Genomic DNA, 26,431 nt, shown 5'->3' with positions numbered 1-26,431 from the left:
CACAAGTATTAAGAGCTTGTAAGCTGTACACAGCACTTTAAAAGTGACTCTCTTTTTAACCGGGAGCCAATGTAGTTCCCCCAAAGCCTTCGAGACCAAGTGGAACTTTTTTATATTTTTAAGCAGACGAGCTGCTGCGATCTGTATTCTCTGCAACTCTTTTAACATCCCTTGCTGCAAGTCCAAATAGAGGGCATTGCAAAAATCCAGTCTCCAAAAAAACAAGGGAAATGTTAACTGTTTCCTAAGATCATAAGAAATAAATAGCAACATGTTTTTCGTGTTTTTCTTTTAAGCAGAAAAAAGCTGGCCATCACAAGCTTTTTGGTCTGATTCGTGAAGGTGAGTTTGGAATCAAACATGATTCTCACATTTTTTGCTTCAATACGGAAGAGCCAGAGCGCCCAGAGTCTGCAGCCACCAGGCATTATCTAAAAAGTTATATCGTTCCCAAAATTGAGCACCTATGTCTTCTCAATGTTTAGCATAAGGCAGTGGCTACTTATCCAATTCACTATGGACTTCATACAGTTATTAAATCGATCAGCCACATCCCCAATGTTGTCAGTAATGTATTTACTACTAATTGAGTATCATCAGCATAGGAGATGGTTGAAAAGACAAATGTTCTTTTCAGTTTCGCTAATGGAGCATTGTATAGACTAAATAACATGGGACTTAATGATGACCCTGGCGGGACACCAGATGGCAGAAACAATTGTTTTGAGGTGAAATCTCCTAGGGCCACTGATTGTTCCCTGTCATTAAGAAAGCAGCAAAGGGGATTACGACAACCACTTCTGATACCTACTTCTGCCATCTGATGTTTCAGGACTGGGTGGCTGATAGTGTCAAAGGCTGCAGATAGGTCCAAAACGTCCACCACAGCCCTCCCACCTTTATCCATGATATCCCAAATTTCCACGGTGGCTACCATCAGAGACATTTCTGTGCCTCATTTTGGTAAATACATTTGGCCATTTAAGATTTTTGCTGTGCTAGGGAGCTGGGAAATCAGCAGTAGTTCTTCTCTTTGTTTGGATTTAAAGTATTTTTATTGTAGTGGAAAACCTCCTGACAAAATGGCATTATTCAGTAGTGTTGTAAGAGGTCTGGCAATATATCCTGCAATCTCTTGCAGCAATTTAGAGGGACACAGGTTTGCTGGGGCAGCTGATTGAGTAAGCCCTATTAATTCCACTACTCACTCCATTGTTAGAAATGAATAATAATGAGGGACGAGCGATTAATATCTGGGGGAAACCTGGCAGCTGGCAGATAGTCTTTTGCCTTACACTGAGCTTCTCAAAAATGTCCCTTACCTTTTTTACAGATAAAATTGACTAAACCATAGGAGTTAGTGACAGTTGTCCTTCCAATCTTGTAAAACCTACAAAAACATTGAAATTACATTTGATGAAATAGTGCTAAAGATGTGTTTTGACTTTTAACTTTTTCTTGAAGTGAAGGACCCACTGAACCATCAGGCATGCTGTTGTGTATTATCATACTTCACTTACCCTTGAAATAAGAACAGGTTGACATAATTGTAGCTCTTCGTAAGGAAATTGCCAAGAACGCGAGTAGGGTAGCCACAGCGGATTTGATAGGCAGATAATCCAAAATAGACACATTTAACAAAATACCAAAGCTGGGCAACTGTGTTCTGGCTAAATTTTCTGAAAGACAAACAAAATAAAGGTTTTACATTCTAATGTTCCACTATTCATGATCGACAATAATAACTTACCCCTGTCCTAAAATATATCCAAGTATCAAACACATCACATAGTGTTTACAGTTCTGAAAGCTTGCGTTGATTAAAAAATGTAGACTAGGGCAGCAGGGATATACCAGCTTGAGACTTTGGTGCGACTGCTCAGCACCTTGGTTAACATTCGACCACACTTGTGGCATTCCCCATTAAGCCACTTGTTGGACTTTTGCTTATGCAGGGTCATCCCCAGTCTTTTTCGCCTCCTGCCTCCTATGTTTTTCTGACATGTTGCTGTTGGCTTTTCAACTCTGAGCACTTTACCACTGCTAACCAGTGCTAAAGTGCATATGCTCTCCTGTTTAAATTGTATGTAAGTGGTTTATCCATGATTGGCATATTTGATTTACTAGTAAGTCCCTAGTAAGGTGCACTAGAGGTGCCAGGGCCTGTAAATCAAATGCTACTAGTGGGCCTGCAGCACTGGTTGTGCCACCCACATAAGTAGCTCTGTAATCATGTCTCAGACCTGCCACTGCAGTGTCTGTGTGTGTATTCTTACACTGTAAATTCGACTTGGCAAGTGTACCCACTTGCCAGGCCTAAACCTTCCCTTTCCTTACATGTAAGGCACCCCTAAGGTAGGCCCTAGGTAGCCCCAAGGGCAGGGTGCAGTGTATGGATAAGGTAGGACATATAGTAATGTGGTTTATATGTCCTGACAGTGAAATACTGCCAATTTCGTTTTCACTGTTGCAAGGTCTGTCTCTCTCTCATAGGATAATATGGGGGCTACCTTTAAATATGATTAAAGTGTAGATTCCCCTAGAGAGTAGATGGACATGTGGAGTTTGGGATCCCTGAACTCACAATTTAAAAATACATCTTTTAGTAAAGTTGATTTTAAGATTGTGCGTTTGGAAATGCCACTTTTAGAAAGTGAGCATTTTCTTGCTTAAACCATTCTGTGACTCTGCCTTGTTTGTGGATTCCCTGTCTGGGTCAGTTTGACAGTTGGGTTGTTTTTCACCTCACACCAGACAGTGACACAAAGGGAGCTGGGGTGTGATCTGCATTTCCTGATTAGCCATCTCTGCTAGGAGGGAGGGGTGGAGTGGTCACTCTCATCTGAAAGGACTGTGCCTGCCTCTGACAATGCTGTCTCCAGCCCCCTGGTGTGTGTCTGAGGCCTTGCCTGGGCAAGGCAGGATTTCACAAGAAGGTGTGAGTCCCCTTTGAAGGAAGGTGACTTCAAAGACTAAAATGGGTATAAGAAGGGCACCCAAACTTACAAACTTTAGAAACACTTCTGGAATCAAGAGGAACCTCTGCCTGGAGAAGAGCTGATCGCTGAGGAACAAGTGCTGCCCTGCCTGTGACTGTGCTTTGTGGAGCTTTCCTGCAGTGCTGCTTCTGCCTGAGTAGAGGGCAAAGACTGGACTTTGTGTGCCTTCCATCTTGAAGAAGAAATCTCCAAGGGCTTGATGTAGAGCTTGCCTCCTGTTGTTGAAGTCTCAGGGATAGCAAAGACTTCTTCCTGCCAGCACCTGGAGTCTCTGGAGAGACCCCTACTCTGCTCTGTGGTGCCCTTCCAGTTCCTGGGACCCTGAAAGGAGAGGCTGGCAGCCTAAGGACAAAAATACACGCACCGAGCACCGTGCGGAGAAAAGATCGACGCAAATCCGATTGCGGCTGAGAAAACGACGCGACGCCGGCTCCGCAGCTGAGAAACGACGCCGCAGGAAACGCGACCGGAGAATCGACGCCCGAAGCAGGAGAAACGACGCGCAGCATCGCTGACGAAGGCTGAGAGATCGCAACCAGCGCCGCGGGACTTTCGGACCGTCGCGTGGCAGGCTTTTTCGACGCACCTCGCCGTGCCGAGCTGTTTTCGACGCATATACCCGTGCAGGGTTATTTTCGACGCACACCGCCCGTGCGGGGTTATTTTTGCCGCAAACCAGGTACATTTACACGCTAGCAGCGCTAGTGTGTTGTTACAACTACCTAAAGACTCTTTTTATTTTAAACCTTTAAAAAATCATAACTTGACTTGTGTATGTTGGATTTTTGTCGTTTTGGTCTTGTTTTGTCTAGATAAATATTTCCTATTTTTCTAAACTGGTGTTGTGTCATTTTGTAGTGTTTTCATTAAGTTACTGTGTGTGTTGGTACAAATACTTTACGCCCAGCACTCTGAGGTTAAGCCTACTGCTCTGCCAAGCTACCAAGGGGGTAAGCAGGGGTTAGCTGAGGGTGATTCTCTTTTATCCTAACTAGAGTGAGGGTCCTTGCTTGAACAGGGGGTAACCTGACTGTCAACCAAGGACCCCATTTCTAACATTAGTGACCAGCGGTCGGGATTTGGACTTGTATTTGTACTTGACATACAGTAATTAAGTGTACACTACTGTTTTGATCTCAGACCACTACGTGACCACATACTACTTGTCTTGTGATTCTGCTTTTTGTTCTCTGATGTCCTCCTGGAAGTATTGATAATATTTTTGGACTTTGTTTTTTGGTTGTGAAGCCTTTGCAGAATGGAAGTCCATTTCTGGCACCTATTTATGTATAAAAAGTGGCAGCTTAAAGCATTCTGCATGGAAAGGGGACTGGCTGTGAACAGGAAATCCAGAAGGGAGGATCTTGAGTCAGCCCTGTTTCAGTATGAATTGAAACGTTGTCAGGCAACACCACCAAATGAGTCTGAGGAGGATAACTACTCTGAGGAGGAGGATAACTACTCTGAGGAGGAGGGAACAGAAAGAGATGAGTGGCTCCTAGCTCGAATCCGGAGTCTGGAAGAGCTAGATGCAGAGCTTGAGAGGGCTGAGGAGGAGAGAGCCTTAGTCCTGGAAAAAGAAAGGATTGCAGCTCAAGAGCTGAGCTGTGAAGAGCTGAAGCTGGAGGCCATGAGGGCTGAGTCCAGTTCAGATGGTGGCAGCAAAAATCTTGTATCCAGTACTGCTGAAGAAGTGCACATGCCCAGAGATGTGGTGCCCTACTTGAAGGAGGGAGTTAACACACGCCAGGAGGTTCAGGGGTATGAGGTAGCTCCAGTGATGCACAGGGTCCCTGAGGTGGATTGGGGAACTGGCATGGGGAGTCATATTCCTACTGGTGGGAGGGACACTCTACTGACTCTAGTTGAGAGTGACAGGGAGAGGGGTTCCCCCCAGGTAGAAGTCCTGGTTATGGAGTGTGAAAACATCCCAGAAGAGTGTGGGTTGAGTGTCAGGGACAGTCAGGTACTGTCTCACCAGTCTCAGGAGGGTGATGTGGGGTGCTTTTTCAAAGCAGAGTCACTGGATGGTTGGGTGAAGGGTACTTTGGTTAATTCATGTGAGGGGCTGAGTGATGTAATTGCTGGAGAGCATATGTCTAGTCCTTATTTTCCAGAGCTATGCCAACACCAGGTGGAGTGTGAGTTCTCTGACCCCAGGGAGCTTACAATGGAGGCAGACTTCTGGGTGAGTACCAGAGAGTCTGAAGAGGCATTTGGGGGTGCTCCTGAGAGGAGTGGTCTAGGTAGTTCCCAACCAGGTGAGGTAGGGAAGGATTGTAGTGTCCCAGGTAGGTCCCAGTGTAGTGGGATGGGTGAGGGACCCCATGTCCAGTCTCAGAGGAGAGGGAATGGGGATGGGTTGAGGCCCAAGGTGCCCGAGATCCGGTCCCAGGTCCTGGAGGGTTCCCTGCGGGAACCCCAGGAGGGGAGCCTAGCCTGTACCATAGGGCCATCTGTTGAGGGAGACCCCACAGTGTCAGGAGAACTTGGGGGGGCGGCTGTAGCCAGCGTCCCACCAGTTCTGGTGTCTGGCAGTACCACTCCTAGTGAGGGGTTGCAGAAGTCCAGACAGAGGGTTGAGAGGGGGTTGCGGACCCCAGTGGAGAACCTGGAGGGTCAGGGGTCAGCTCTGAGTGCAGAGCCCCCCAGGAATGACCTTGGTGAGACCATTTCTGGGCTGGGGGGAATCCAGACTCTGTCAGATGGGCAGAGGTCAGGAGACCTGCGCCAGCCAGACTCTTGTATGGCCCTTGGGGAAAGTGTTTCCCTTGTGGGGGGTAGGTGTGCCCCCCAGGAAGTCCTGGTGCGCCAGGCAATGATTCAACCGCAGGATGGTGACTCTGGGTTGGATGATCAGGTTCAGGGGGTAAACTCTGACCTGATGGGGAGTACGTGTGCTCCCAAGGAAGTCCTGGTGCGCCAGGCAGTGGTTCAACCGCAGGGTAGTGACTCTGGGTTGGATTGCCAGATTCAGGGGGTAAGCTCTGATCTGATAGGGGGTAGGGGTGCTCCCCTGGAAGTCCTGGTGTGCCAGGCAATGGTTCAACCGCAGGGTGGTGACTCTGGGTTGAATGATCAGGTTCAGGGGGTAAACTCTGACCTGATGGGGGGTAAGTGTGCTCCCAAGGAAGTCCTGGTGTGCCAGGCAGTGGTTCAACCGCAGGGTGGTGACCCTGGGTTGGATGACCAGGTTCAGAGGGTAAACTCTGACCTGGTAGGGGGTAGGTATGCCCCCCAGGAAGTCCTGGTTTGCCAGGCAGTGATCCAGTCTGTGGGTACAGACCCTGGATTGGGAGGCCAGGTTAAGGGTGTCCCCCCTGACCTGGAGGAAGGGGCTACTGCTAACAGTACCCCTACCATGTTGTCTTCTGGGGGGGCCGCTCCTAGTTGGGTGGTTCAGGACCCCAGAAGAGAGGGCAGGGGGAGGGAAGCCTCACCCCTGGCCCTGGTCCAACCTGAAGGTACAGACCCCAGGTTGGAGGATCAGTTGCAGGTTAACATCCCTGCACTGATGGAAGAATTGTGCAGGACTGCTTCTACAAGCACCCTGACAGTTTTGGACTCTGGGGGTGCAGCTTCTGCAGGGAGGGTACAGAGCCCCAGAGGGGAGGACCAGGGTCAGGTTGTCATCCCTGACCTGGTGGAAGAGAGAGTGGTCAAAGGGTGCCAGGCACCTGGGGCTACCACCCCCCACTCTCCACAGTCACAGTGGTTAGAGAGGCCTGAGGTCGGGCTCTCATCCCTGACAGTTGTCTGGGGCCACTGTGGCTTGCTGTCCTGGTGGACAGAGTTGCCCCTGGGGGGGGGAGGACGAGAGTCACACCCCGGGGGTGGAGTGGGCAACACCACTGTGTTGGCCCTGGTGGTACTATCTGCCCATTGCAATACATCTGTGAGCAAAGTAAAGTTAGGTGTAGCACAGATGGTGTCTGTAGATGTGGAGAAGGGTTCCCCATGGGTTAGCTTAGTGGGCCCTGAGAGTATGGACAGAGGGATCCAACTGGAGTCAGGAAGGCGTAGAACTGGAACATGCCCCTGCTGTTGTGGGCCTGGGTCCCTGTTCTATCGCCCCAATCAGGGAAGTACATCAAGGTATTGATTGTTCTCCCCTGGCTTTAGGCTGGTAGGGGGTCGTGTTGGACTTTTGCTTATGCAGGGTCATCCCCAGTCTTTTTCGCCTCCTGCCTCCTATGTTTTTCTGACATGTTGCTGTTGGCTTTTCAACTCTGAGCACTTTACCACTGCTAACCAGTGCTAAAGTGCATATGCTCTCCTGTTTAAATTGTATGTAAGTGGTTTATCCATGATTGGCATATTTGATTTACTAGTAAGTCCCTAGTAAGGTGCACTAGAGGTGCCAGGGCCTGTAAATCAAATGCTACTAGTGGGCCTGCAGCACTGGTTGTGCCACCCACATAAGTAGCTCTGTAATCATGTCTCAGACCTGCCACTGCAGTGTCTGTGTGTGTATTCTTACACTGTAAATTCGACTTGGCAAGTGTACCCACTTGCCAGGCCTAAACCTTCCCTTTCCTTACATGTAAGGCACCCCTAAGGTAGGCCCTAGGTAGCCCCAAGGGCAGGGTGCAGTGTATGGATAAGGTAGGACATATAGTAATGTGGTTTATATGTCCTGACAGTGAAATACTGCCAATTTCGTTTTCACTGTTGCAAGGTCTGTCTCTCTCTCATAGGATAATATGGGGGCTACCTTTAAATATGATTAAAGTGTAGATTCCCCTAGAGAGTAGATGGACATGTGGAGTTTGGGATCCCTGAACTCACAATTTAAAAATACATCTTTTAGTAAAGTTGATTTTAAGATTGTGCGTTTGGAAATGCCACTTTTAGAAAGTGAGCATTTTCTTGCTTAAACCATTCTGTGACTCTGCCTTGTTTGTGGATTCCCTGTCTGGGTCAGTTTGACAGTTGGGTTGTTTTTCACCTCACACCAGACAGTGACACAAAGGGAGCTGGGGTGTGATCTGCATTTCCTGATTAGCCATCTCTGCTAGGAGGGAGGGGTGGAGTGGTCACTCTCATCTGAAAGGACTGTGCCTGCCTCTGACAATGCTGTCTCCAGCCCCCTGGTGTGTGTCTGAGGCCTTGCCTGGGCAAGGCAGGATTTCACAAGAAGGTGTGAGTCCCCTTTGAAGGAAGGTGACTTCAAAGACTAAAATGGGTATAAGAAGGGCACCCAAACTTACAAACTTTAGAAACACTTCTGGAATCAAGAGGAACCTCTGCCTGGAGAAGAGCTGATCGCTGAGGAACAAGTGCTGCCCTGCCTGTGACTGTGCTTTGTGGAGCTTTCCTGCAGTGCTGCTTCTGCCTGAGTAGAGGGCAAAGACTGGACTTTGTGTGCCTTCCATCTTGAAGAAGAAATCTCCAAGGGCTTGATGTAGAGCTTGCCTCCTGTTGTTGAAGTCTCAGGGATAGCAAAGACTTCTTCCTGCCAGCACCTGGAGTCTCTGGAGAGACCCCTACTCTGCTCTGTGGTGCCCTTCCAGTTCCTGGGACCCTGAAAGGAGAGGCTGGCAGCCTAAGGACAAAAATACACGCACCGAGCACCGTGCGGAGAAAAGATCGACGCGAATCCGATCGCGGCTGAGAAAACGACGCGACGCCGGCTCCGCAGCTGAGAGACGACGCCGCAGGAAACGCGACCGGAGAATCGACGCCCGGAGCAGGAGAAACGACGCGCAGCATCGCTGACGAAGGCTGAGAGATCGCAACCAGCGCCGCGGGACTTTCGGACCGTCGCGTGGCAGGCTTTTTCGACGCACCTCGCCGTGCCGAGCTGTTTTCGACGCATATACCCGTGCAGGGTTATTTTCTACGCACACCGCCCGTGCGGGGTTATTTTTGCCGCAAACCAGGTACATTTACACGCTAGCAGCGCTAGTGTGTTGTTACAACTACCTAAAGACTCTTTTTATTTTAAACCTTTAAAAAATCATAACTTGACTTGTGTATGTTGGATTTTTGTCGTTTTGGTCTTGTTTTGTCTAGATAAATATTTCCTATTTTTCTAAACTGGTGTTGTGTCATTTTGTAGTGTTTTCATTAAGTTACTGTGTGTGTTGGTACAAATACTTTACGCCCAGCACTCTGAGGTTAAGCCTACTGCTCTGCCAAGCTACCAAGGGGGTAAGCAGGGGTTAGCTGAGGGTGATTCTCTTTTATCCTAACTAGAGTGAGGGTCCTTGCTTGAACAGGGGGTAACCTGACTGTCAACCAAGGACCCCATTTCTAACACCACTTGATAGACTACTTTATCATTTTAATGAGAGCCTACATTTTCCCTTTAAATTTCAAGGACTATGCCAGCAAAGGTGCAGTTCTCTTTCCTTGAGATTCATGAGGAAATGGATGAAACGTTTGTGACCACTCATGTTGTCATAAAGCATTAAAAGGTTACTGATTACCCTGACATTTAATCAACTTTCACACATTAAAACCTGTCCAAAATCTGCAGATTCCAATGTGCAGGTTGTTGCCATGGTCATTGGAGAAAGAAGATGGCAACCCCAAGAAAATATTCTAGAAAATCTTTATGAATTTCACTGATTCAGAACTCAAGGTGTATATGAAAAACTTTAAGTGAGAATTAATGGCAAGCATTAAGTCTAAATGCACTGACTGATTGTGTGATGCAGGTCTCAAAGAACCATGAAGTTGATTCCAAACATTTAAGTAGTGTGAATGGAACGTGTCTCTATTTTGGTACACTCAGGCTAGTTTGTGCCTGCACATACCACCTGTTGATTAAATGACTTTTTTGCACTCATACCTGGCATATGCGAAGTACCAGCAAATAGATGCACATTTGTTCAGTGGCAATAACAACTCTTGTTTCATAGAATATAGGAGACAGGATGAGACAACTTCAGGTAAAAGCTGCCTATTTATAAAACAATCTTGTCCTTTTTATGTCCACAAAAATGCTAGTGATTACATATAATTTGTACAAAATAATTGAAACATATGCCACTGTTTACCGAAAGATAGCTTTAGCACAGAGCAGCATGTTCAATACTCACTATCAGTCATTCATTTGAGCTCATTTAATTAATTAAATGTGCTTTGTATTCACATTTGTAAAGTTGGTCAACCAAGCAGAAAACTACAGTAAAAAATGACAGTGAATACTTCAGTTTGTCTCACCAGCAATGTTCGAAAAGAGGCCATTTAAGGGGAGATCTAACAGAGTAAATAATAATAGGAAAAATATGCGATATTCGATGACCTGGACAGGCATTTTAATGACAATGGGCTACTAGACTAAACATTTGATTCCTTCTCTTCCAAACGTGATAGATGGGTACCTTTCTGTGACGCCAGGCAATATGAAGAACATCCAAAAATGTATTCCGAAGACAAGGATAACTTGAAAGATGACTTTCCCCATGACAGTTTTTCTGAGATACAATGCTCTGTCCACCACCATAGTCCCAAACTGAATGAGCACCATCACCAGGAACGCTTCGGGTACTTGGTCTTCTGACAGCGAAGATGTAATGTCTGCAGCAGCTGAGTGTTTCTGTGCAGATAAACATACAAAACAAGGTGGCATAACAAGGGTTTAGGAATGATTTAGGTAACTGCACTGACAATTAAAGAGAGAGAGAGAGAGTAGCTGTGGGACTGAGGGATCTGGGGTCTACTTTAGGACCAAATTGTGTTATCATCTCAATGTGCTTCTTTATAAAGTAAAGTTGTGAATGCTTATGTGCATACTACCTTCCACTGTTTAGCGATATATAAAATTGGAATTGTACATTTACAGATCCTTTGAGTAATCTAAACTGAAAATGTTCCTAACACAAATAAAGGCATACAGACAAGCAGCCATTATAAATTGCAATTGGTGGATAGGTTTGCAACTACAATGGTTCATCAAATGGTAAGAAATTGATATGTACGTTTACTACATCCAGTGACAATTTTGAAGTATTCTAAAGGTCCCTCAACTTGCTCATACATTAGATTAGTTTATCATATATGCATTAAAAGTCTACACTAGTCATCTACTTACCCCAAATGCCCAAAATCCGAACACAATGATAATGAAGTCCACGGTATCCGCAAGAAACATCAGAACATAAACATCAGTCACTGCACTGTAGTCTGGATGAATGAGGTTGTAGAAAAATTGCCGAATGGGTATGTAAACTTGAAGGGTCCTGGAAAGATAAAATCACAAGGTCAAGATGGAAAACAAACTCATTTAGATTCATTTACATTCAAGCAGACCAATAGACATTGAATTACACAGCTCAAAGGCAGTATTTGTGAATCTAGTTTCTATACATTTTATTTATGTGTGAGTTCTTGGTGTTCCCTTTCACCAATTCACAAAGGAACCTCAGGTGGAACCGGTGGAGATTTTGTATATGCATTCAAATCACAAAGAAAGAACTCTACATAATCTTTCTATGCAATTATGTTGAAAAATACATTCTTTGATTGAAATTTGTTATAATTTCTCACTTTGTTTTGCTTCATTAATTGTTGGTGCACCTGGCCCTTTTTGAGGGGTCACCCCCCCAGATTTTTGCTTCTGTTTCTAAACACGTTTTGTTGGCATTAGGACTCCATAAACTTTCCCGTCTTACCAGTGGTAAAGTGCTTATGCTTTCTCGCTAAAACATGGTACAATTGGCATATTCCTGATTAATACATTTAATTTACTCGTAAGTCCATAGTAAATGGTACTAAAGGTACCCAGGTACTGTAAGTTAAGTGCTACCAGTGGGCAGCAGCACTGATTGTACAACTCACTAAAACATGTTTCTGGCTTACCAGTACAGCCTGTAGTATAGTTTTAAACCTGGCAAACTAAACCATTTTGTCAAGCCTCACAGGGCACTGTGCATTGTATTTGAAAAGTAGAACATGTGTCCTTAAGTTGTGTATGTCCTGGCAGTGAAAAACTCCTCCAGTCATTTTTCATTATTGTAAGGTCTATCTGTTCCTTTGACTAACAATGGATTACTGTATTACATTTAATAAGTTCTAACATTAGATTGGGAGCAGATAGAGATAAGCTGTTTACACTGAAATGAAATATAATTTTAAATCCTCTGTAATGGTGAAGTCATATTTTAAGGTAGGATTTTGAAAATGACAGTTTTAGAAAATGTTAACCAACTGTACCTTTCTCCCTGTGTCCTGCGGATGGTTCTGCTTTTGGGGTTTGTGTATTACTTCCAGACAGTGGCACAAAGGGGGCATAGGTGTTGACATGATGGGACATCCTGACAGGAAGAGTTGTACCCAGCCCTGATTTCACTTGAAAGGGCTTTGCCTAGGGCACACACAAAAGAACCTCACAATAGGCCTGCCCTACCTTTGTTACCCTAGACTGTTTGGATCCTTGATCAAGGGAAGAGGAAGAACTTTCCAAACCCAGTGGTGGTGTTAGGACAGGGAGTCTCCCCCCACGAAAGCTGGCACCAAATATAAATACTGGACCTCCAGATCCACTCATTAGAACACTCTTGGATCTGTGGAATGTTCAGAAGGACTGTCCTGCTGCCAGAGGACTGCCCTGCTGCTTGAAGGACGTCCTTACTATCTAAATATGGGAGACTGGACCTGCTTACCTTGATCTTAAGCTACCCAGAGTGACTTGAAGGGTCAGTTGGCTGACTTTTATGTAAGCTACAGGGACAGGCTTAGGATGCCTCCCTGCAACTGCCCTGCTGCAACTGGATCTACCTAGACCGTCAATTGGACCTGCCTGAGCCTTGCTGCTGGCCTCTGCTGGAGTGAGTCCTGATTCCTAAATGTGCCCCCAGGTCTTGAACCCTTGGCTGGCATTAGAAGGTTCTCCACAAAGAAAAAGTGAAAATCCTGCCATTCGAAATGACTGCCAACACAGATCTCTTATTCATGCTACAGAGATGACCATCTGCGACGCTCAACCTGCTCCTCGTGGCCTCCTCCAATGCAACTGGAACTCTTTGCACCAGACTTGAGAAGGTAACTTTTCAGTGGGACTAACCGGGTTCACATTACTAACCCATGCTCCATCACGGTCTGCCTGAACCCTTGTCTTTCCCTCAGTCTTGCCCGACTAAATGACCAAAAGTGCACATTGTTCTTAAAGGCACTATTTTTGCTAAAAACATTAGAACTGAATGTCTCCAGTTCTACTGATTTTGCCACTCTGGTTTATTTCATTTATTAAAATCTACATTACTTTCCTAAATTGGTTAGGGATTTTTCTTTTGTTGGGTTTTGACTTTATTACTGTCTGTGTGCTGCATGAATACTTTACACATTGCCTCTAAGTCGAGTCTGACTGCTTTTGTGCCAAGTTACTAGAGGGTTAAGCGCAGATTAATTTAGGGACCTTTGTGGTGCACCCTGAGAAGAAGTGTGGTGGTGTCAGAGTGGGGCTTCTATCCCCATCAATCAATTCCCCAATTTCTTACAATTATTAGTTTATATAATTATTTTTATGTTGTTTTTGAACTTTAGATAGAAAAAGAGTATATTAAACATCTGAGAAATTTGGCAGAGTTTAACACAGTGATATTTATTAAAGAAGGAACAGCCTGCTATGTATGTCTAAACAGCATGTGCTGTATTTAAGATACAAATCTATTTAGATGTATAAGGAAATACTAAATACATTTACTCAATACATGACAAAAAAAGGAGATGGATGAACATGAGATATGTAATTATATTTATTTGATTATCTCAATGTAGCTCATGCTTGATTAGACCAACAATTGAATTTAGCTCAACTAGATTCATTTAAGCAGGTTAGATGATTTTGACACAGAAAGGAATGTGCTAAATCCTGTGGGTATTACGTTTATAGATGTGGACTTGGGTTTAGGCTTTGGATATGTTGGTTATGCGGTTTATTGCCAGACATTCATTCTATGCTATTTCTGATTAGTAAAATTTAGTATGCTATATGTTTATTTTAGGCTTAGACATATATATAAAAGTGGGCTTGAGAATCGAGGCTTATCCTTAGATGTTTGGTATTAGCAATATAATGTTACAAGTATACATAGAAATATAGATTATTTATTTTTCCATGGAGCTCCCACCACGGACCCAATTGCTTCTACATGCTAGAATCTGAACAGAAACACAAGACCTGCGTTGACTAACAAATCAGCCACCCTGCAAAACAACATCAAACATTGTTCCTTCTAAACTGGAATTGGCAGGTAGGCCTCAAATGAAAACCATGAAGCTCAAATCTTTTGTCTCCCTATAATTTACATTTAGAGTGGAAAACAACAATAATGGTTGAGTCAGCTTACACCAGGTATCCAGTTGGGCTATATCACAAGAGCATATTTGCAAAGTAAGATTGGCCCTTTCCACTGTTGCAGTTCAACATCATCTTGACAGTTTGAAACTCTTTCTGAAGGGCTTTTCCAGAGTCCAGTTCAAAAGAAATCACTGCTTCCACCACCACTTTATGGTCTTCCATGGAAAGAAAGCCGAATATAAGGTGGAACTGGTGCAGCCTGAACCAGCAACCTCTGGTCACTGAATCTATTTCAGCAATCAGAGTAGCAAATAGGACTGATAATTTGGACTAGGACTGCAAGCATGGTAGGTATGCCCAGTATGAGTGGAAGTTAGAAGCAGAGTGAAGGGGAAGTAAACCGGTAGTTAGGCCCATTACTGTCCCTTCTGTTTGGGCTGCATTTTGCTTCGACTCACTGGCCCTAACCAATCTGAAATCTTGTACCTGTCAAATCTATCTACTAGACAACTAGCGAAAAGGATTAGGGATTTATCTTTAGGGTAAAGGTTTAGGTCATTAGTTTGGTATATGGTTTAGGGTTTTGTTTTGAACTTTTGAAATAGGACCTATGTTGTGGAGCTTAGTTTTAGACCTAGATATGGACTAGGGTTTTAGTGTACATACATGTATAAGTTAAACCTTAGAGATGAAGTTTAGTATTCCTTCAGACCTAGAACAGCCAATGGAAGTATGCAATTCTGTGGCTGAAGAATAACTATGGATTCACTACACGTGCCACATAATTTACCATCTGCTGAATAATTTGCATATACAACAAAAATTGTTTCCAGCTCAAATTATCAAAAGTTACTTTGAGCTAGAAACACAGGATGCTGTTCCATCTAGTGGCATATTATTTGCCACGTTTAACTCTTAATCTTTCAGGTGCTGATTGCTGTACTTAGGTGGTAAACTAGTATTCAAGAGGTGAGATTTTGGTCACAAAGGGCCTGATCTAAAACTCGGCATACGGGCTACCTAGTCACAACAGTGACGGATATCCTTTCCGCTGAAATCTAAATCCCGTAGGACATAATGGGATTTAGATTGCGGTGGACAGGATATGCTTCTCCGTTGTGATAGAGTAACCCGTCTGCCAAGTTCTAAATTAGGTCCAAAGTTTTGATAACTGTTAAAATTACAACAACAAAAAACAACATAATACTCCCATGGAATATTTTGAATAATTTACCTTTTTTGACAATTGAGATTACTCTGGTGCATAATGTTATCCCCTGTTTCCCATAATTTGACAGTCCCTGTTCATATGAATCTGTTGTTATTATTAGGTTGCATTTGTAAAGTGAAATGTCTGCCAATCCTATGGCCTCTTGATGCTTAAGAAAGTACCAGTGATTCTATTTTATTAGTTGATATATCCATCTCTATATCCATCTCTCTGTCTATAACTCTATTGTCTGGGGTTTAATTTGCCTCCTTGACCAACTGTTCATGTCCACGTCTCCTGGACCCACTGCTCCATCAGTGTTAGTGTTATAAAGTCAAGGGTTTCCTGTTGTTAACTCCATTTTGCAGTGTATATGTTTTCACACCTTAATGATTTTTCTCCATGTCCCAGTGTCTTTGCTTCCCAGTACAAAACGCCCCATTCATTGCTCCCTCTTCTAATGTTTTTGTGACCATCCTATCCATCTCCCTATCTTCATATACATGACAGTCCTGTATCAGTGTCTACCTCTGTAACAAAGTGTTTTTGTATGAAATGTGCCAAATTACTTGACCTACATATGATCTCTGTGAGGGAATCCAAAATACGAACTGGACTTAAATAAAGATTTTAAATAGTCAAGAATAAATATTGATGAATCCATTGAACTTAACATGCCTTTGTAAGTAATGATTTGTAATGAATCCTTAGATTACAATAAAAAATAAAGTTGCTTGACAAATGTATTGAAAAATTAATAAAAGAGGAAAAGCAAAGTATGAAGCTGAAGGCAAAATTTGTTAATAAAATGTTGCCATTCATGATACGCATGTTCTCATTCTATGCCTTGTTTTTAACCCTATAGAAAGCCATGGAGCAGGTAGAATGTCAAACACAGTGTTAGTTCCGCTATAATTTATTATGGCAATGGCATGAATGTGTTTATGATGTTACCATGAAATAAAATGAGACGCACATTTTTCTTAATTATGATAATAGTTCCTCTTTACACTTTTTCTTTGCCTATCTTTGCCCATCTCTTTGAACTTTTCTCCTTCTTCCAATGCTGTTTCCCTAGTTTGCTCTATGTGTCTTCCTGCCCCTTGTACTGTCTCTGTACCTCCAAAGCCTACGTCTTTAACCGTTTCTCCTTATCAAAGTATCATTGGTAGTGTCTCCCTTTCATATTATTATGTGCTCCAACTATCCAAGTGTGTGGATACACTATCTTCCAGACTGCATGAGACAGTTGTCTAGAGTCTGTGTCCCTGTATCTTTCTGAACTACTGCACATGTTCCTAACTGCTTTTCCTGATACCAGGCCTGCCAATCGACATCAACGTCCCAATCTGTCCTATTGCCCGTACAAGTCATATCTTCATACCGTCCTGGCTATTCCACCCTTTTTCTGTCCCTGTGCAGCTACCCTAGTGTCAGAGACCCCACTTGCTAAATGCCTGTGTCACTAACATTAAGGTCAGTGTATTTACCTCCTTTAACAAAGTTAGTATCCATCTTACTTTATTGGGGTAAAGGTTTTGGCTAAGAGGTAACGTAGACCTAGGTTTAGGCTTAATTTTAGGCTAGAACTTGGTCTGTTTTGAACTGGCCCTAATCACAAACTTCAATGAAATTAGCCTGTATGAATTATCCAAATAATTTTAAGCCACAAAATGTAAATCTAAATTAAAGAAGTCCTACCTAATTTGGCTGATATGAGTTACTACAATCAGATCAGCACAAAAAAATAAGGTAAATATCCCACATCCTATAAAATGTGGCTTATCTATAACAAATCTGGATATTAAGTAAAAAACAGACATTGGTGCAGACCATAGTATTTTAAATGAAGCATGCAACGTTTTGCAGACTAAATTTGATCCATTTAGAGTGTTCATGTTAAAAGATCAAAATGCTTGAGTGGAGCAGTATCTTTCTATCATATACATTAGCAGATTATAATTCACTCAATCGTCCCAATAGACAGAAAAAAAGCAAAGGTAAATAGATGATGACGTTTATTTTTACTTTCGGCACAAAATTTGACCATTTACTGATCTTTGAAAAGGTTTTAACTTTTTAATTCTGTATTAATTTGTAGCGTGGAAAAGGCCCAGCAGGATCTAAATGGATTTACATGCTGATTAGAAACAAAACATGTATGTAAACATGTCCAAATGTAAACAACATTGCAAGTAAAAGAGAAAAGAGGAGATTTAAGAAGAAAAGTGTAATATCCCAGGTGTTTTGCACACCATTTCCTCAGTTCAAGTGTACAGAATACAGTATAAAGGTTAGAGTATAATAACAAAAACTATGTAGAGTATGGCTTGTCATGATAGCTTAACATGGGAATAGAGGCAGTTATAGTGCCGTATTTGTGGGTGATGGTAAATATAAAGACATTTAAGGTCTCTTAGACTTTCCTGAAATCAAAAGGAAAATAGTTCACCTGAAAAGGTTGGAACAGAATTTAAAATATTTGCAGCATCACCTGGAAAGGGTCAAGCGATAAGCCATTGTCATGGTCTAGTAAAAAAAAATTGAAATTGAGTATGACAGCCTCATCAAACTGAAAGGGCAGCTTTTAGATAAAGCATATGTCAGAGTTTCTGTGAAATTCAGTAGGTGGTTTGTCTATATACTTATTGGAGGGCTATCCGTTAAAAGGCACACAGAAGTGTTTACTCCTGCTTCAATAAAATAAATCTGATAATAAAGTCCTCCAGTTCTTCCTTATGACTGCTGTTGTCAAGTAGATCCTAATCTGGAACCGAGTAGAACGGGTGTAAGGACACTTTAACTATTGAAATGTGTTGTGTCAAAAAAAACTATGCAACCAACAAATATTTGTGAGCAATGCATTTATATTCCTACAACAAACACTCAAATATATAATGTCTTCTTGATGTTTTCAACAGTGTTCACCTGAAGAAAGTACATTAATTGAAGCATGTGAAATGTAATTTATAAGGATATCAATTTAACACAGTTTCAGCCATTTTTAAATCTTATTTTCTGTGTAGATTTTCAATCAACTATATATTTATATATGCATGTCGATTGTATATGTTTTTGGTATGACATATTTTGTAAATGAAGGTAAGCAATTTGCTAAATGCATGCAAATATATTTTGTAAGACAACATCTGTGAAGTTTCCTCTTCTGTGTTTCAAAATGTAAACGAAGGATGGTGTTGTTGTGTTGTTCTTTTGAATATACGGTGACGAATGTGTCCTGCATGTGTGTATGAAAAGGTAAAACAAGCACCCACACAATCCAATGGAGAATGAAACTCAAAGTGAGTGGTTAAATCACATGATCCAAAAAAGATCTCAACGAGAAAATTGTATTTGGGACTCATAAAAAATAATAAGGTGCCAATTTCCTAATTTGGTGATGGGCTACTTTTGTAATCAATTATATCAACCCAAGGCACCCTTGTCATCACTGAGCCCTGACTCACTCCCACTTCTACCCCCATTCTCAAAATGCTTATGCCAGATGGATACAATATCATTCACATATGTCTGCTCCTGCTAACAAGTTCAGCAATAGACCTCATTCTGTGAGCTAATCATCTTTCTCCAGTCCCCCATTCCTTCGTGAAACTGACTATCGCTCACTAACCTTCTACATCACACTTTCAAAAGTGGAGTCCCATTCCCTAATTGTGATTCAGTAATAGCGATTGCGATTTTTAAGATATCGCTATTACCGAATCACAATTTTCTTACATCCCATTTTGCACTTCTTAAATAGCGATTTCTTAAAAATTGCTATTTACGAAATGCAAACCGGGACTTTGATACATCTGGCCCATTATAATATTTAACTAGAAAGCCTCTTCCTATCCTGATAACCAAGATATTCTCAAAGCTTAAATTCCAGCCAAGAACACAGTTAGAAAACTACACATTATCTCTGGGTGTTTTATACGTTGTGCTACAGAGCTGCAAAGGCTGTGTGCTCTTGCTCTGGGTGCCCCCGGGGCACAATGGTATTACAGAAAGGGCTGCAATTTTCATAAATGCCTTTTTTCTACCTTCTTGGACATTATGATTACCCCTTTTTGCACTGTAGTCTCACCTTCATCTATTTCCTGAAAATGGAATAAATCCTGCTTAAACACCTCACCCAAGCCCACGTTATTTGGCTCATTTTCTTTTCAGTCAACCAGCTCCCTGCTGTCATCATTCAATTCCTAAAAATCCTTATAGCACTGCATCTGCTAGGATCACAAAGTCTGCTGTCTATCAACATTTGCACTTTTAAGCTATATTCAACTGACTCACCTCTTTTCAAGACAACAGATCATTATTTCGTAGAGTCTCATTGATGAATTCCATCAAGACTTTAATCTTGTAACTATTATATGGTCAAACTTTACAGTGGGGGACCTACTATTTCAACTAGACTCTTCCCTTCATCGGTATACATGTAACAGTTTGTTTGATTTGTTTACATGTGACCTTCCCCCTCCATTTGTTTACGTTCAACACAAAACTATACCTCAGAGTTCCTCAGATCAAATTACATTTTGTGCTCCAAGCACTGCCGGGATACCATCTAAACTTTAATATTTACAGTCTTTTCCATCTACCTCCCTTCTTCTTTCCACAACCCTTTGGACGTGCTCCTATTATTCACTGCAAACATTCTTAACTTATGTATACAGAGGTTGTCCTTTTTTAGCTATGCATCTTTACATGACATTCTTTAGCCTCTGCATTTTGTACCTACATCGATTTTCTCCCCTGTTATATGCCAACTTATATGATACATGTTGTTGAGCTACACCATGTTCGGATACACTAGTCTGCTATTTTGCAAACTGCATGCTTGAAATGTGTGCCCTGAAGCATAGTAAGTTCATTACTGACTTCCCTGGTTAGGACAGTGGCCAATAGCTTATCACATAAGATTTTTAGTTGAAGATGTCTGGTGTAAAGATGAAACCTACACAACCCAGTGGTCTCACACTGGAGCATAGGTTTCACTGTTAGTTTGCCTTCTTCATCTGTCTATGGAGGTTACATAATACCGATAGATGTCTGATAAGTGTGGCCACAGCACCAGAATCAGATAAAAATTCAGAGGTTTACATATAGAAACAAAGCACAACATCCGAAAATAATTGTATACTATAAACTAGTGTTATTAACCATATTCTATTTTTATGCTCTAAGAATGTGAAACATACTGGAACTCACTTTTTGATGGTAAATGCTTTTGCTTTGATGAGTTGTTCTTTGAGTTTCTCTAGTAGTAGCTCTTTCTTGGATTTCTGTTTTATGCTTAATAGGCTGCTTCCTCTTTGGCTACTGTTTCGGGTACTTGTGCTCCCTTAAAAAGAAAGAGAAGCAAAAAGGAATCACAACAGTAACTATGGTAAAAAAATACAATTATTAAAACATAAAACAAATTCAAGAATTATAGAAGAAGCAGGAAATTGAAAGTAACTTTGATACTCAAGCTCCAAAATGATACACAAAAGCTGTACATTTCACATCTATTTGGAAACATTTAAAAACCTTAGACCGTTGAAAATACTAGTTCTCAGAATGGTATGTCTGGGCACTCATTATGCAGGTCACATCTCCATGTATATTTTAACATTCCTCTGCATTTTTTTAAAGTCTTGGTGACATTGCAGATGACCCAATAACTCATGTGCCTTACACACACACTGTAACACCAGCAACTGGATTGCACAGACAGCAGTGGCAAAGTGGCACACCGGAGACTATTGTGACTTACATGTATTCTAAGATTACCATAGCATATTTCCCTTACTTGCTATAGAGCTATAATATACAGAAATGGGTCCCCATATTGTTGAATGCAACCTCACAACCAGAGTAGGCACGCACTTACCTGTATGAAGTTGCTTCACCATACAATTATCACTGTGACTGCCAGATCACCTATACTCTGGGGAAGGCCACAAACAGGTACTGCCATTTTTGTTGAATGACAACCTGCACCTTTAGTTTCCATAACAATTTCACTGTGTATTGCTGTAAAGTTTTCCATATGAGTCTTGAGAATGCGCATTGAAATTAAACTTGTTGTCTGCAGTGATGGATGGTCTTTACAAGTAATCATTAGAGAAAACATCAACCAGCGTTAGTTGTTCATCTGACTGAAAGTTGTGGACAATCTAATTCCAGTATCTGCTTCCAGTATTAATTGTTAACAGTACACAACCTTTCAACAGCCAAGGGAATATAGACAAAAACTTTGGAACCACCCCCAGGAAGCAAGCTTTTGGATATCACAGCAGCATCTAGCTGTGACTTTTGTATGACACAATAACTAGCAAACCTAATACTATTGATTTTGGGTGTTCAGCTAATCTATGGCCCCTGGTACCTACATTTGGCAAAAGGTTGTCCAAAAGTTCTTCCTGAGGCTTGGGGACAGGAGAAGCATAGTCTACCACCAGTAGAGGGTCCAGGAAATTGTGGACACTATTTGGGGGGTAGGAATCCCTCCAACAGAGGCAGCAGAGACCAGGGCAAGTCCAGTTGGAACTTATTAGCTTAGCATGTGCTGGGGGACAGGCCTCTAAGATAGTGTGTCTCTGTAGCTCAAACAGAAGGTCAGTCAACCAACCCTTGGAGTTACTTCTGAGGAACTGGGTTCAAGGTAAGCAGGTCCAGTGTTCCATCAGGTTTCAGACAGCGAGGCAGTCCTTCTTGTGATCTTCACAGGTCCAGGAGAGTACTGAGGAGAGGTCTGTGGTATCTACTTTAATGACCAGTGCCAGGCGTTGTGGTTACAGAGAGCAATGGTCTGGCCACAGCAGAACATGAGCTAATGGTGCAGCTGGGCTAATACACAATGGATTTTGCTAACAAAAAAAGAGATGGGCCTGGTAAATTACCCAGTCAATCAAGCACTTAGACTTGCTATTGGTTGGTATGTGTACAGGCACTCAGAGCAGAGCCACTGCACAGACATCTGAAACTGGGTTGCAGCAATCTGGATAGCTAGACTTTACCAATTAGCATGTTTAAGAGGCCCCCAATAAGCTGCATTATATTTAAACAGCTAGGATAGTACATGGATATTAACAATGGTAAATATGTGAGACAAACAAAATAAACTACAAAAGGTAGCTCAGCCTAAGCATTTGTAAAAACATATATTTGCCTGACTGTCATAATAAGGGACACCAGAGATAGTCGATGCCACTTATGACCACAAACCATTGCACCATAGACTCTTTCATGGGAGGCAAAACCATTGTAATAGAACATGTAGGTAGGATTTATGGTAAGGGAGGATGTCAAAAATGGGTACGATGGTCCTAGGGCACTTGTACTGTGGCTGCCCCAACAGGGAATCAAGTAACACATTATAGCTTTTGACTCTCACGATACCAAGGCACAGCAGTTTAAGGTGTATGCAGGAAAGGTGCAGGGGGCTGGAAACTCAGAACTCAGTGATACTAAAAACAATTCTTAAGGCCTATTTAGAGTTTGTAGAATGGGTTATTCTGCCATAAAAGGGACAGATATTCTGTCTGCCTTATTACAGTGGCAGTTGTATTAAGGGGGGTAAGATAACAATCACATGTGTTACAGAGTAACCCATCCACCAAACTTTAAATCAGGCCATATGTAATTGGCTGCATGGCCAGTGATTCTTTAACAAAAAGTAAAAATACTTATTATGCACACTACTACTAATAATCACAATTTAACAAATATACACAGAAGGACAGGTCACAACATACGTGACGTCACTCGCTTAAGAGCTTCACAACCAACAGTGGTGCAAATAAAGGTCCCACAGGTCACGTAACATCCTAACTGTACCCTGAACCCCCTGCTCTGGGGGCACATTTAATGACCTAAGCACCAGCAGCCCATAAAATATCATGACTTCCAACTTCATGTGCCTAGCACAATATAAGTGGTTAATTATTAAAAGGTCAGGCCTTATGGTTTTAGTCAGGTGGTCACCATACTAATCATATGTAGAATATAAGCTCAAACACAACACAAATCAATATGGTACCAGTTTCACTGACATGAGAAAGTATATGCAGTGATTTAATGTCAAAAATTAACTTCAAACGCTCAGTATTCAAAGAATACTACTCTCAATGCACCTCCAACATGGAGCAGAATGGAATTTGAGGATGCCCAGTCTGCCGCAGGGCACTCACACTCTTTGAGGGGAATCTTTGGAAAGGTAGCTCCTGGACCGAGTCTCCTCCTAGGCCAATGGCCATCCCTGGGGGAAATAAAACCAGAGGGCGAAAGGGAGTGCAATGTGATTGATTCACTCTGGTCCCCTTGAGTACTGGCTCTCCCTGGAATAACTGTTAAACTACTCAATTTAGTGCAGTTGTTATAGGCCAGGATGGATGGGGACCCAATGGACTACCCTTCAATAAGCGGAGCCATTAGAGGTGTTTTCTCTGGCCCTGTTAGGTTGAACTTGATGAAGTTTTTTTTTTTAAATTCAAACCAGGTACCTTCACCTATTAGAAGGGGGCCTACAAGCTCCTACATTTTACATGCATTCTAGCTTGCATATTTTTTCAATTTCTTGGGGCCTGTGTTTGACTGCTTTCCTTCTGATGATGGATGCCTCAGGGACCCATCCTTCTGCCCCTACTGCTCCTGGTGGCCTAGGTTATGAGACTCATTTATAACTCTAGAACACAGCTGTTTCTTCCCATCAACAGGGAGCAAGGACAGACTAACCTATACAGCATACAGTTCCTTATGCGCTGGAATGACAGGTCTGTGTGTGGGGCAGTTTTTTTTGTGGGTCTATTCTGTGGCCTACAAGGCCTTTTTGTCACTGTAGATTTCCCTGATATGAAAACAAACTGCCTCCAGCAAGCCCAAATCCATGCAGTTTTCCTTACTTTGCAAGGCACCTGTGTATTAATCAGGAGTCAGGGTGTCCCCAGGACCTGCACATACAAGTTAAAGGGAATCCTCACCTTCAGAGTATTCTCCCAAAGTAAGTGTGGAGGCCAGTGCCACTGGTCATTGAGATAAGAGTCCAAAAGAGTCAAAGGATGTACCAGAACAGAGGGCCTCTTCAATCCTGAAGGGGGCTATCTGCAATGTTGTTTCATGTACTTCTCCAAGTTTCTCACTTATGCTGGGGCTTAAAAGCAAAGTCAAAGAATGTTTGAAGTTGGATAACTCTGCCCAATCCATAAGTGCCACAGCATTAATCCACCACTGACAAACACCTTCTAGGAGCATCTGGCTATTCCACTTCCTTGCGCAGCATGATGGGATTTTTAAAGCTGGCAGAATCAACATTTGTTTTATAACAGCTCCCTCCTGCCCCACCTCCCACTACAAATTGCTTCTTTGCTTGTAAGACAACAACAGGGAGTCCCCACTGTGGCTGGTTCCAGAGATCTGTCGACCACCCTTTTGTCTATATAGGAAATGGATAACCAGCTTGTTTGAGAGGTGACATTTGATCGCCTATGCAGGTTTCTCTCTCATCCCTCTTCCTCTACCTGGAAAGATTTAGGGCTTTATTTAGATCTTGGCAGGTAGAATACCCAGTCACAAATGTGATGGATATCCGGTCTGCCGTATTATGATCTCCATAGGATTTAACAGGATTGTAACACGGTGGACTGGACAGCCATCACATTGGCAACGGAGAGTTCCCCTCCACCAAGATCTAAATCAGGCCTTTAATATCTTACAATAAACCTATTGTCTTAGGAAACTTCCATCTACATTCTGGCAAATAGGGTAATTAATTTGACTCTACAGGGTAGCTCAAATCCTGATTCTCACTGAGGGCTGATGCGTGGAAATATTGGAAAACTCATAGTATAGGAAGGAACACAAATATTTAATTATGGTTCTATCGGTGCTGGGCTACTTGTGCAAAGGTACAGGGCTGAGCACTAGCATACAAGTGCACATGTTTACTTGTAACCAGCACAGAGCCTCTTACCCCAGCTGTGCAGTCACAAACATTATGTTAATAGGCAAACACTGGGAGCTAGCATTCAAGTCAATGTTAGCAGATGCCTACAGTGAATGAAACTCAAATAGTGAGAGGCACTCATAGCAGAGGTCCAAAAATCTAGGTGGTTTTAAGCCAGTCAGAACCCACGTTCTTAAAGAGCAGTATTTGTTTTTTCTTACAATCGCCATTTAATGGTTCAAGCATCTCCAAGCTCTAGCATGAACAAGGCAAGCCAAACCTCTGCCAATAGCACCACCAAGCTACCTGTTCATTATACAAGGAGGATCTGGGTGTGACTGGGATACTAAACAGGATGCTCAAATGATTGAACTAGATCATTAAAAGGGAACCCACAATATTACAAAGCAGATGGAAAATAGGTGGGCTTTAGAAGATTAAAACATAAACAAGCTCTCATGGACGTGTCAACCAAGTGGCTATGATCACTAACGTATGTGAGAAGCATGTCTAAAACAGTACTATAAATTGTAACTGACTATAGTCAAGAGAGGAATACATGATTGTTAATTCTGTTAATGGTGCTAAGTGCTGAGACAGATCAAAGAGAATCAAGGCAGAGGAATTTCTGGGCTTACAATCTATTTGCAATTGATGGGGCAGATTAACAGCTGTTAGGGATCCTCAGTTCCTTCTTTAGGCCCTAGCCTAAGGCCCCTTCCCCACAGGTTATGACTGCTATCTGTGGACTGGAACTCAGGCCCCTGACCGACACATTATATCTGCCACCCCATGGAGGAGTGAATGCAGAGTGTGGAAACCCATACCTCTGAGCCAAACTTCAGCCTTGCTGGTAGTGGGGGTCGCTTAGTGCAATAAGGTGGTCTGAAGTATTTTTGTGTCAGGACTGAGTAGGGTGAGGAGGCACCCAGCCTTTGGCCTGAAGACTATGGGTAGTCGCACTCAAACTCTTGTGAGATTGCAGGAGTTCTCTTAAAACTGACTCTGCGTCACATGACACAGCAGTCATTTTGGCAAGCCCA

The 26,431-nt window shown here is 42.6% G+C and overlaps 1 protein-coding gene across 3 annotated transcripts in view; it reads right to left on the bottom strand.

The window, feature by feature from the left end:
- PIEZO2 (piezo type mechanosensitive ion channel component 2) overlaps positions 1-26,431 on the bottom strand; it is a 1,085,167-nt gene that overhangs the window by 69,329 nt on the left and 989,407 nt on the right. For all 3 annotated transcript variants that reach the window (XM_069216450.1, XM_069216468.1, XM_069216460.1), the window contains 4 exons: positions 20,672-20,804; positions 11,041-11,188; positions 10,331-10,545; positions 1,521-1,679 (listed from right to left, as the gene is read on the bottom strand). In XM_069216450.1, the coding sequence (XP_069072551.1) occupies positions 1,521-1,679; positions 10,331-10,545; positions 11,041-11,188; positions 20,672-20,804 (655 nt within the window). The remainder of the gene's footprint in view (positions 1-1,520; positions 1,680-10,330; positions 10,546-11,040; positions 11,189-20,671; positions 20,805-26,431) is intronic.

Source organism: Pleurodeles waltl, chromosome 2_1, assembly GCF_031143425.1.
Source record: "Pleurodeles waltl isolate 20211129_DDA chromosome 2_1, aPleWal1.hap1.20221129, whole genome shotgun sequence".
Taxonomy (NCBI): domain Eukaryota; kingdom Metazoa; phylum Chordata; class Amphibia; order Caudata; family Salamandridae; genus Pleurodeles; species Pleurodeles waltl.
This window is presented reverse-complemented; position numbering and strand designations above follow the sequence as displayed.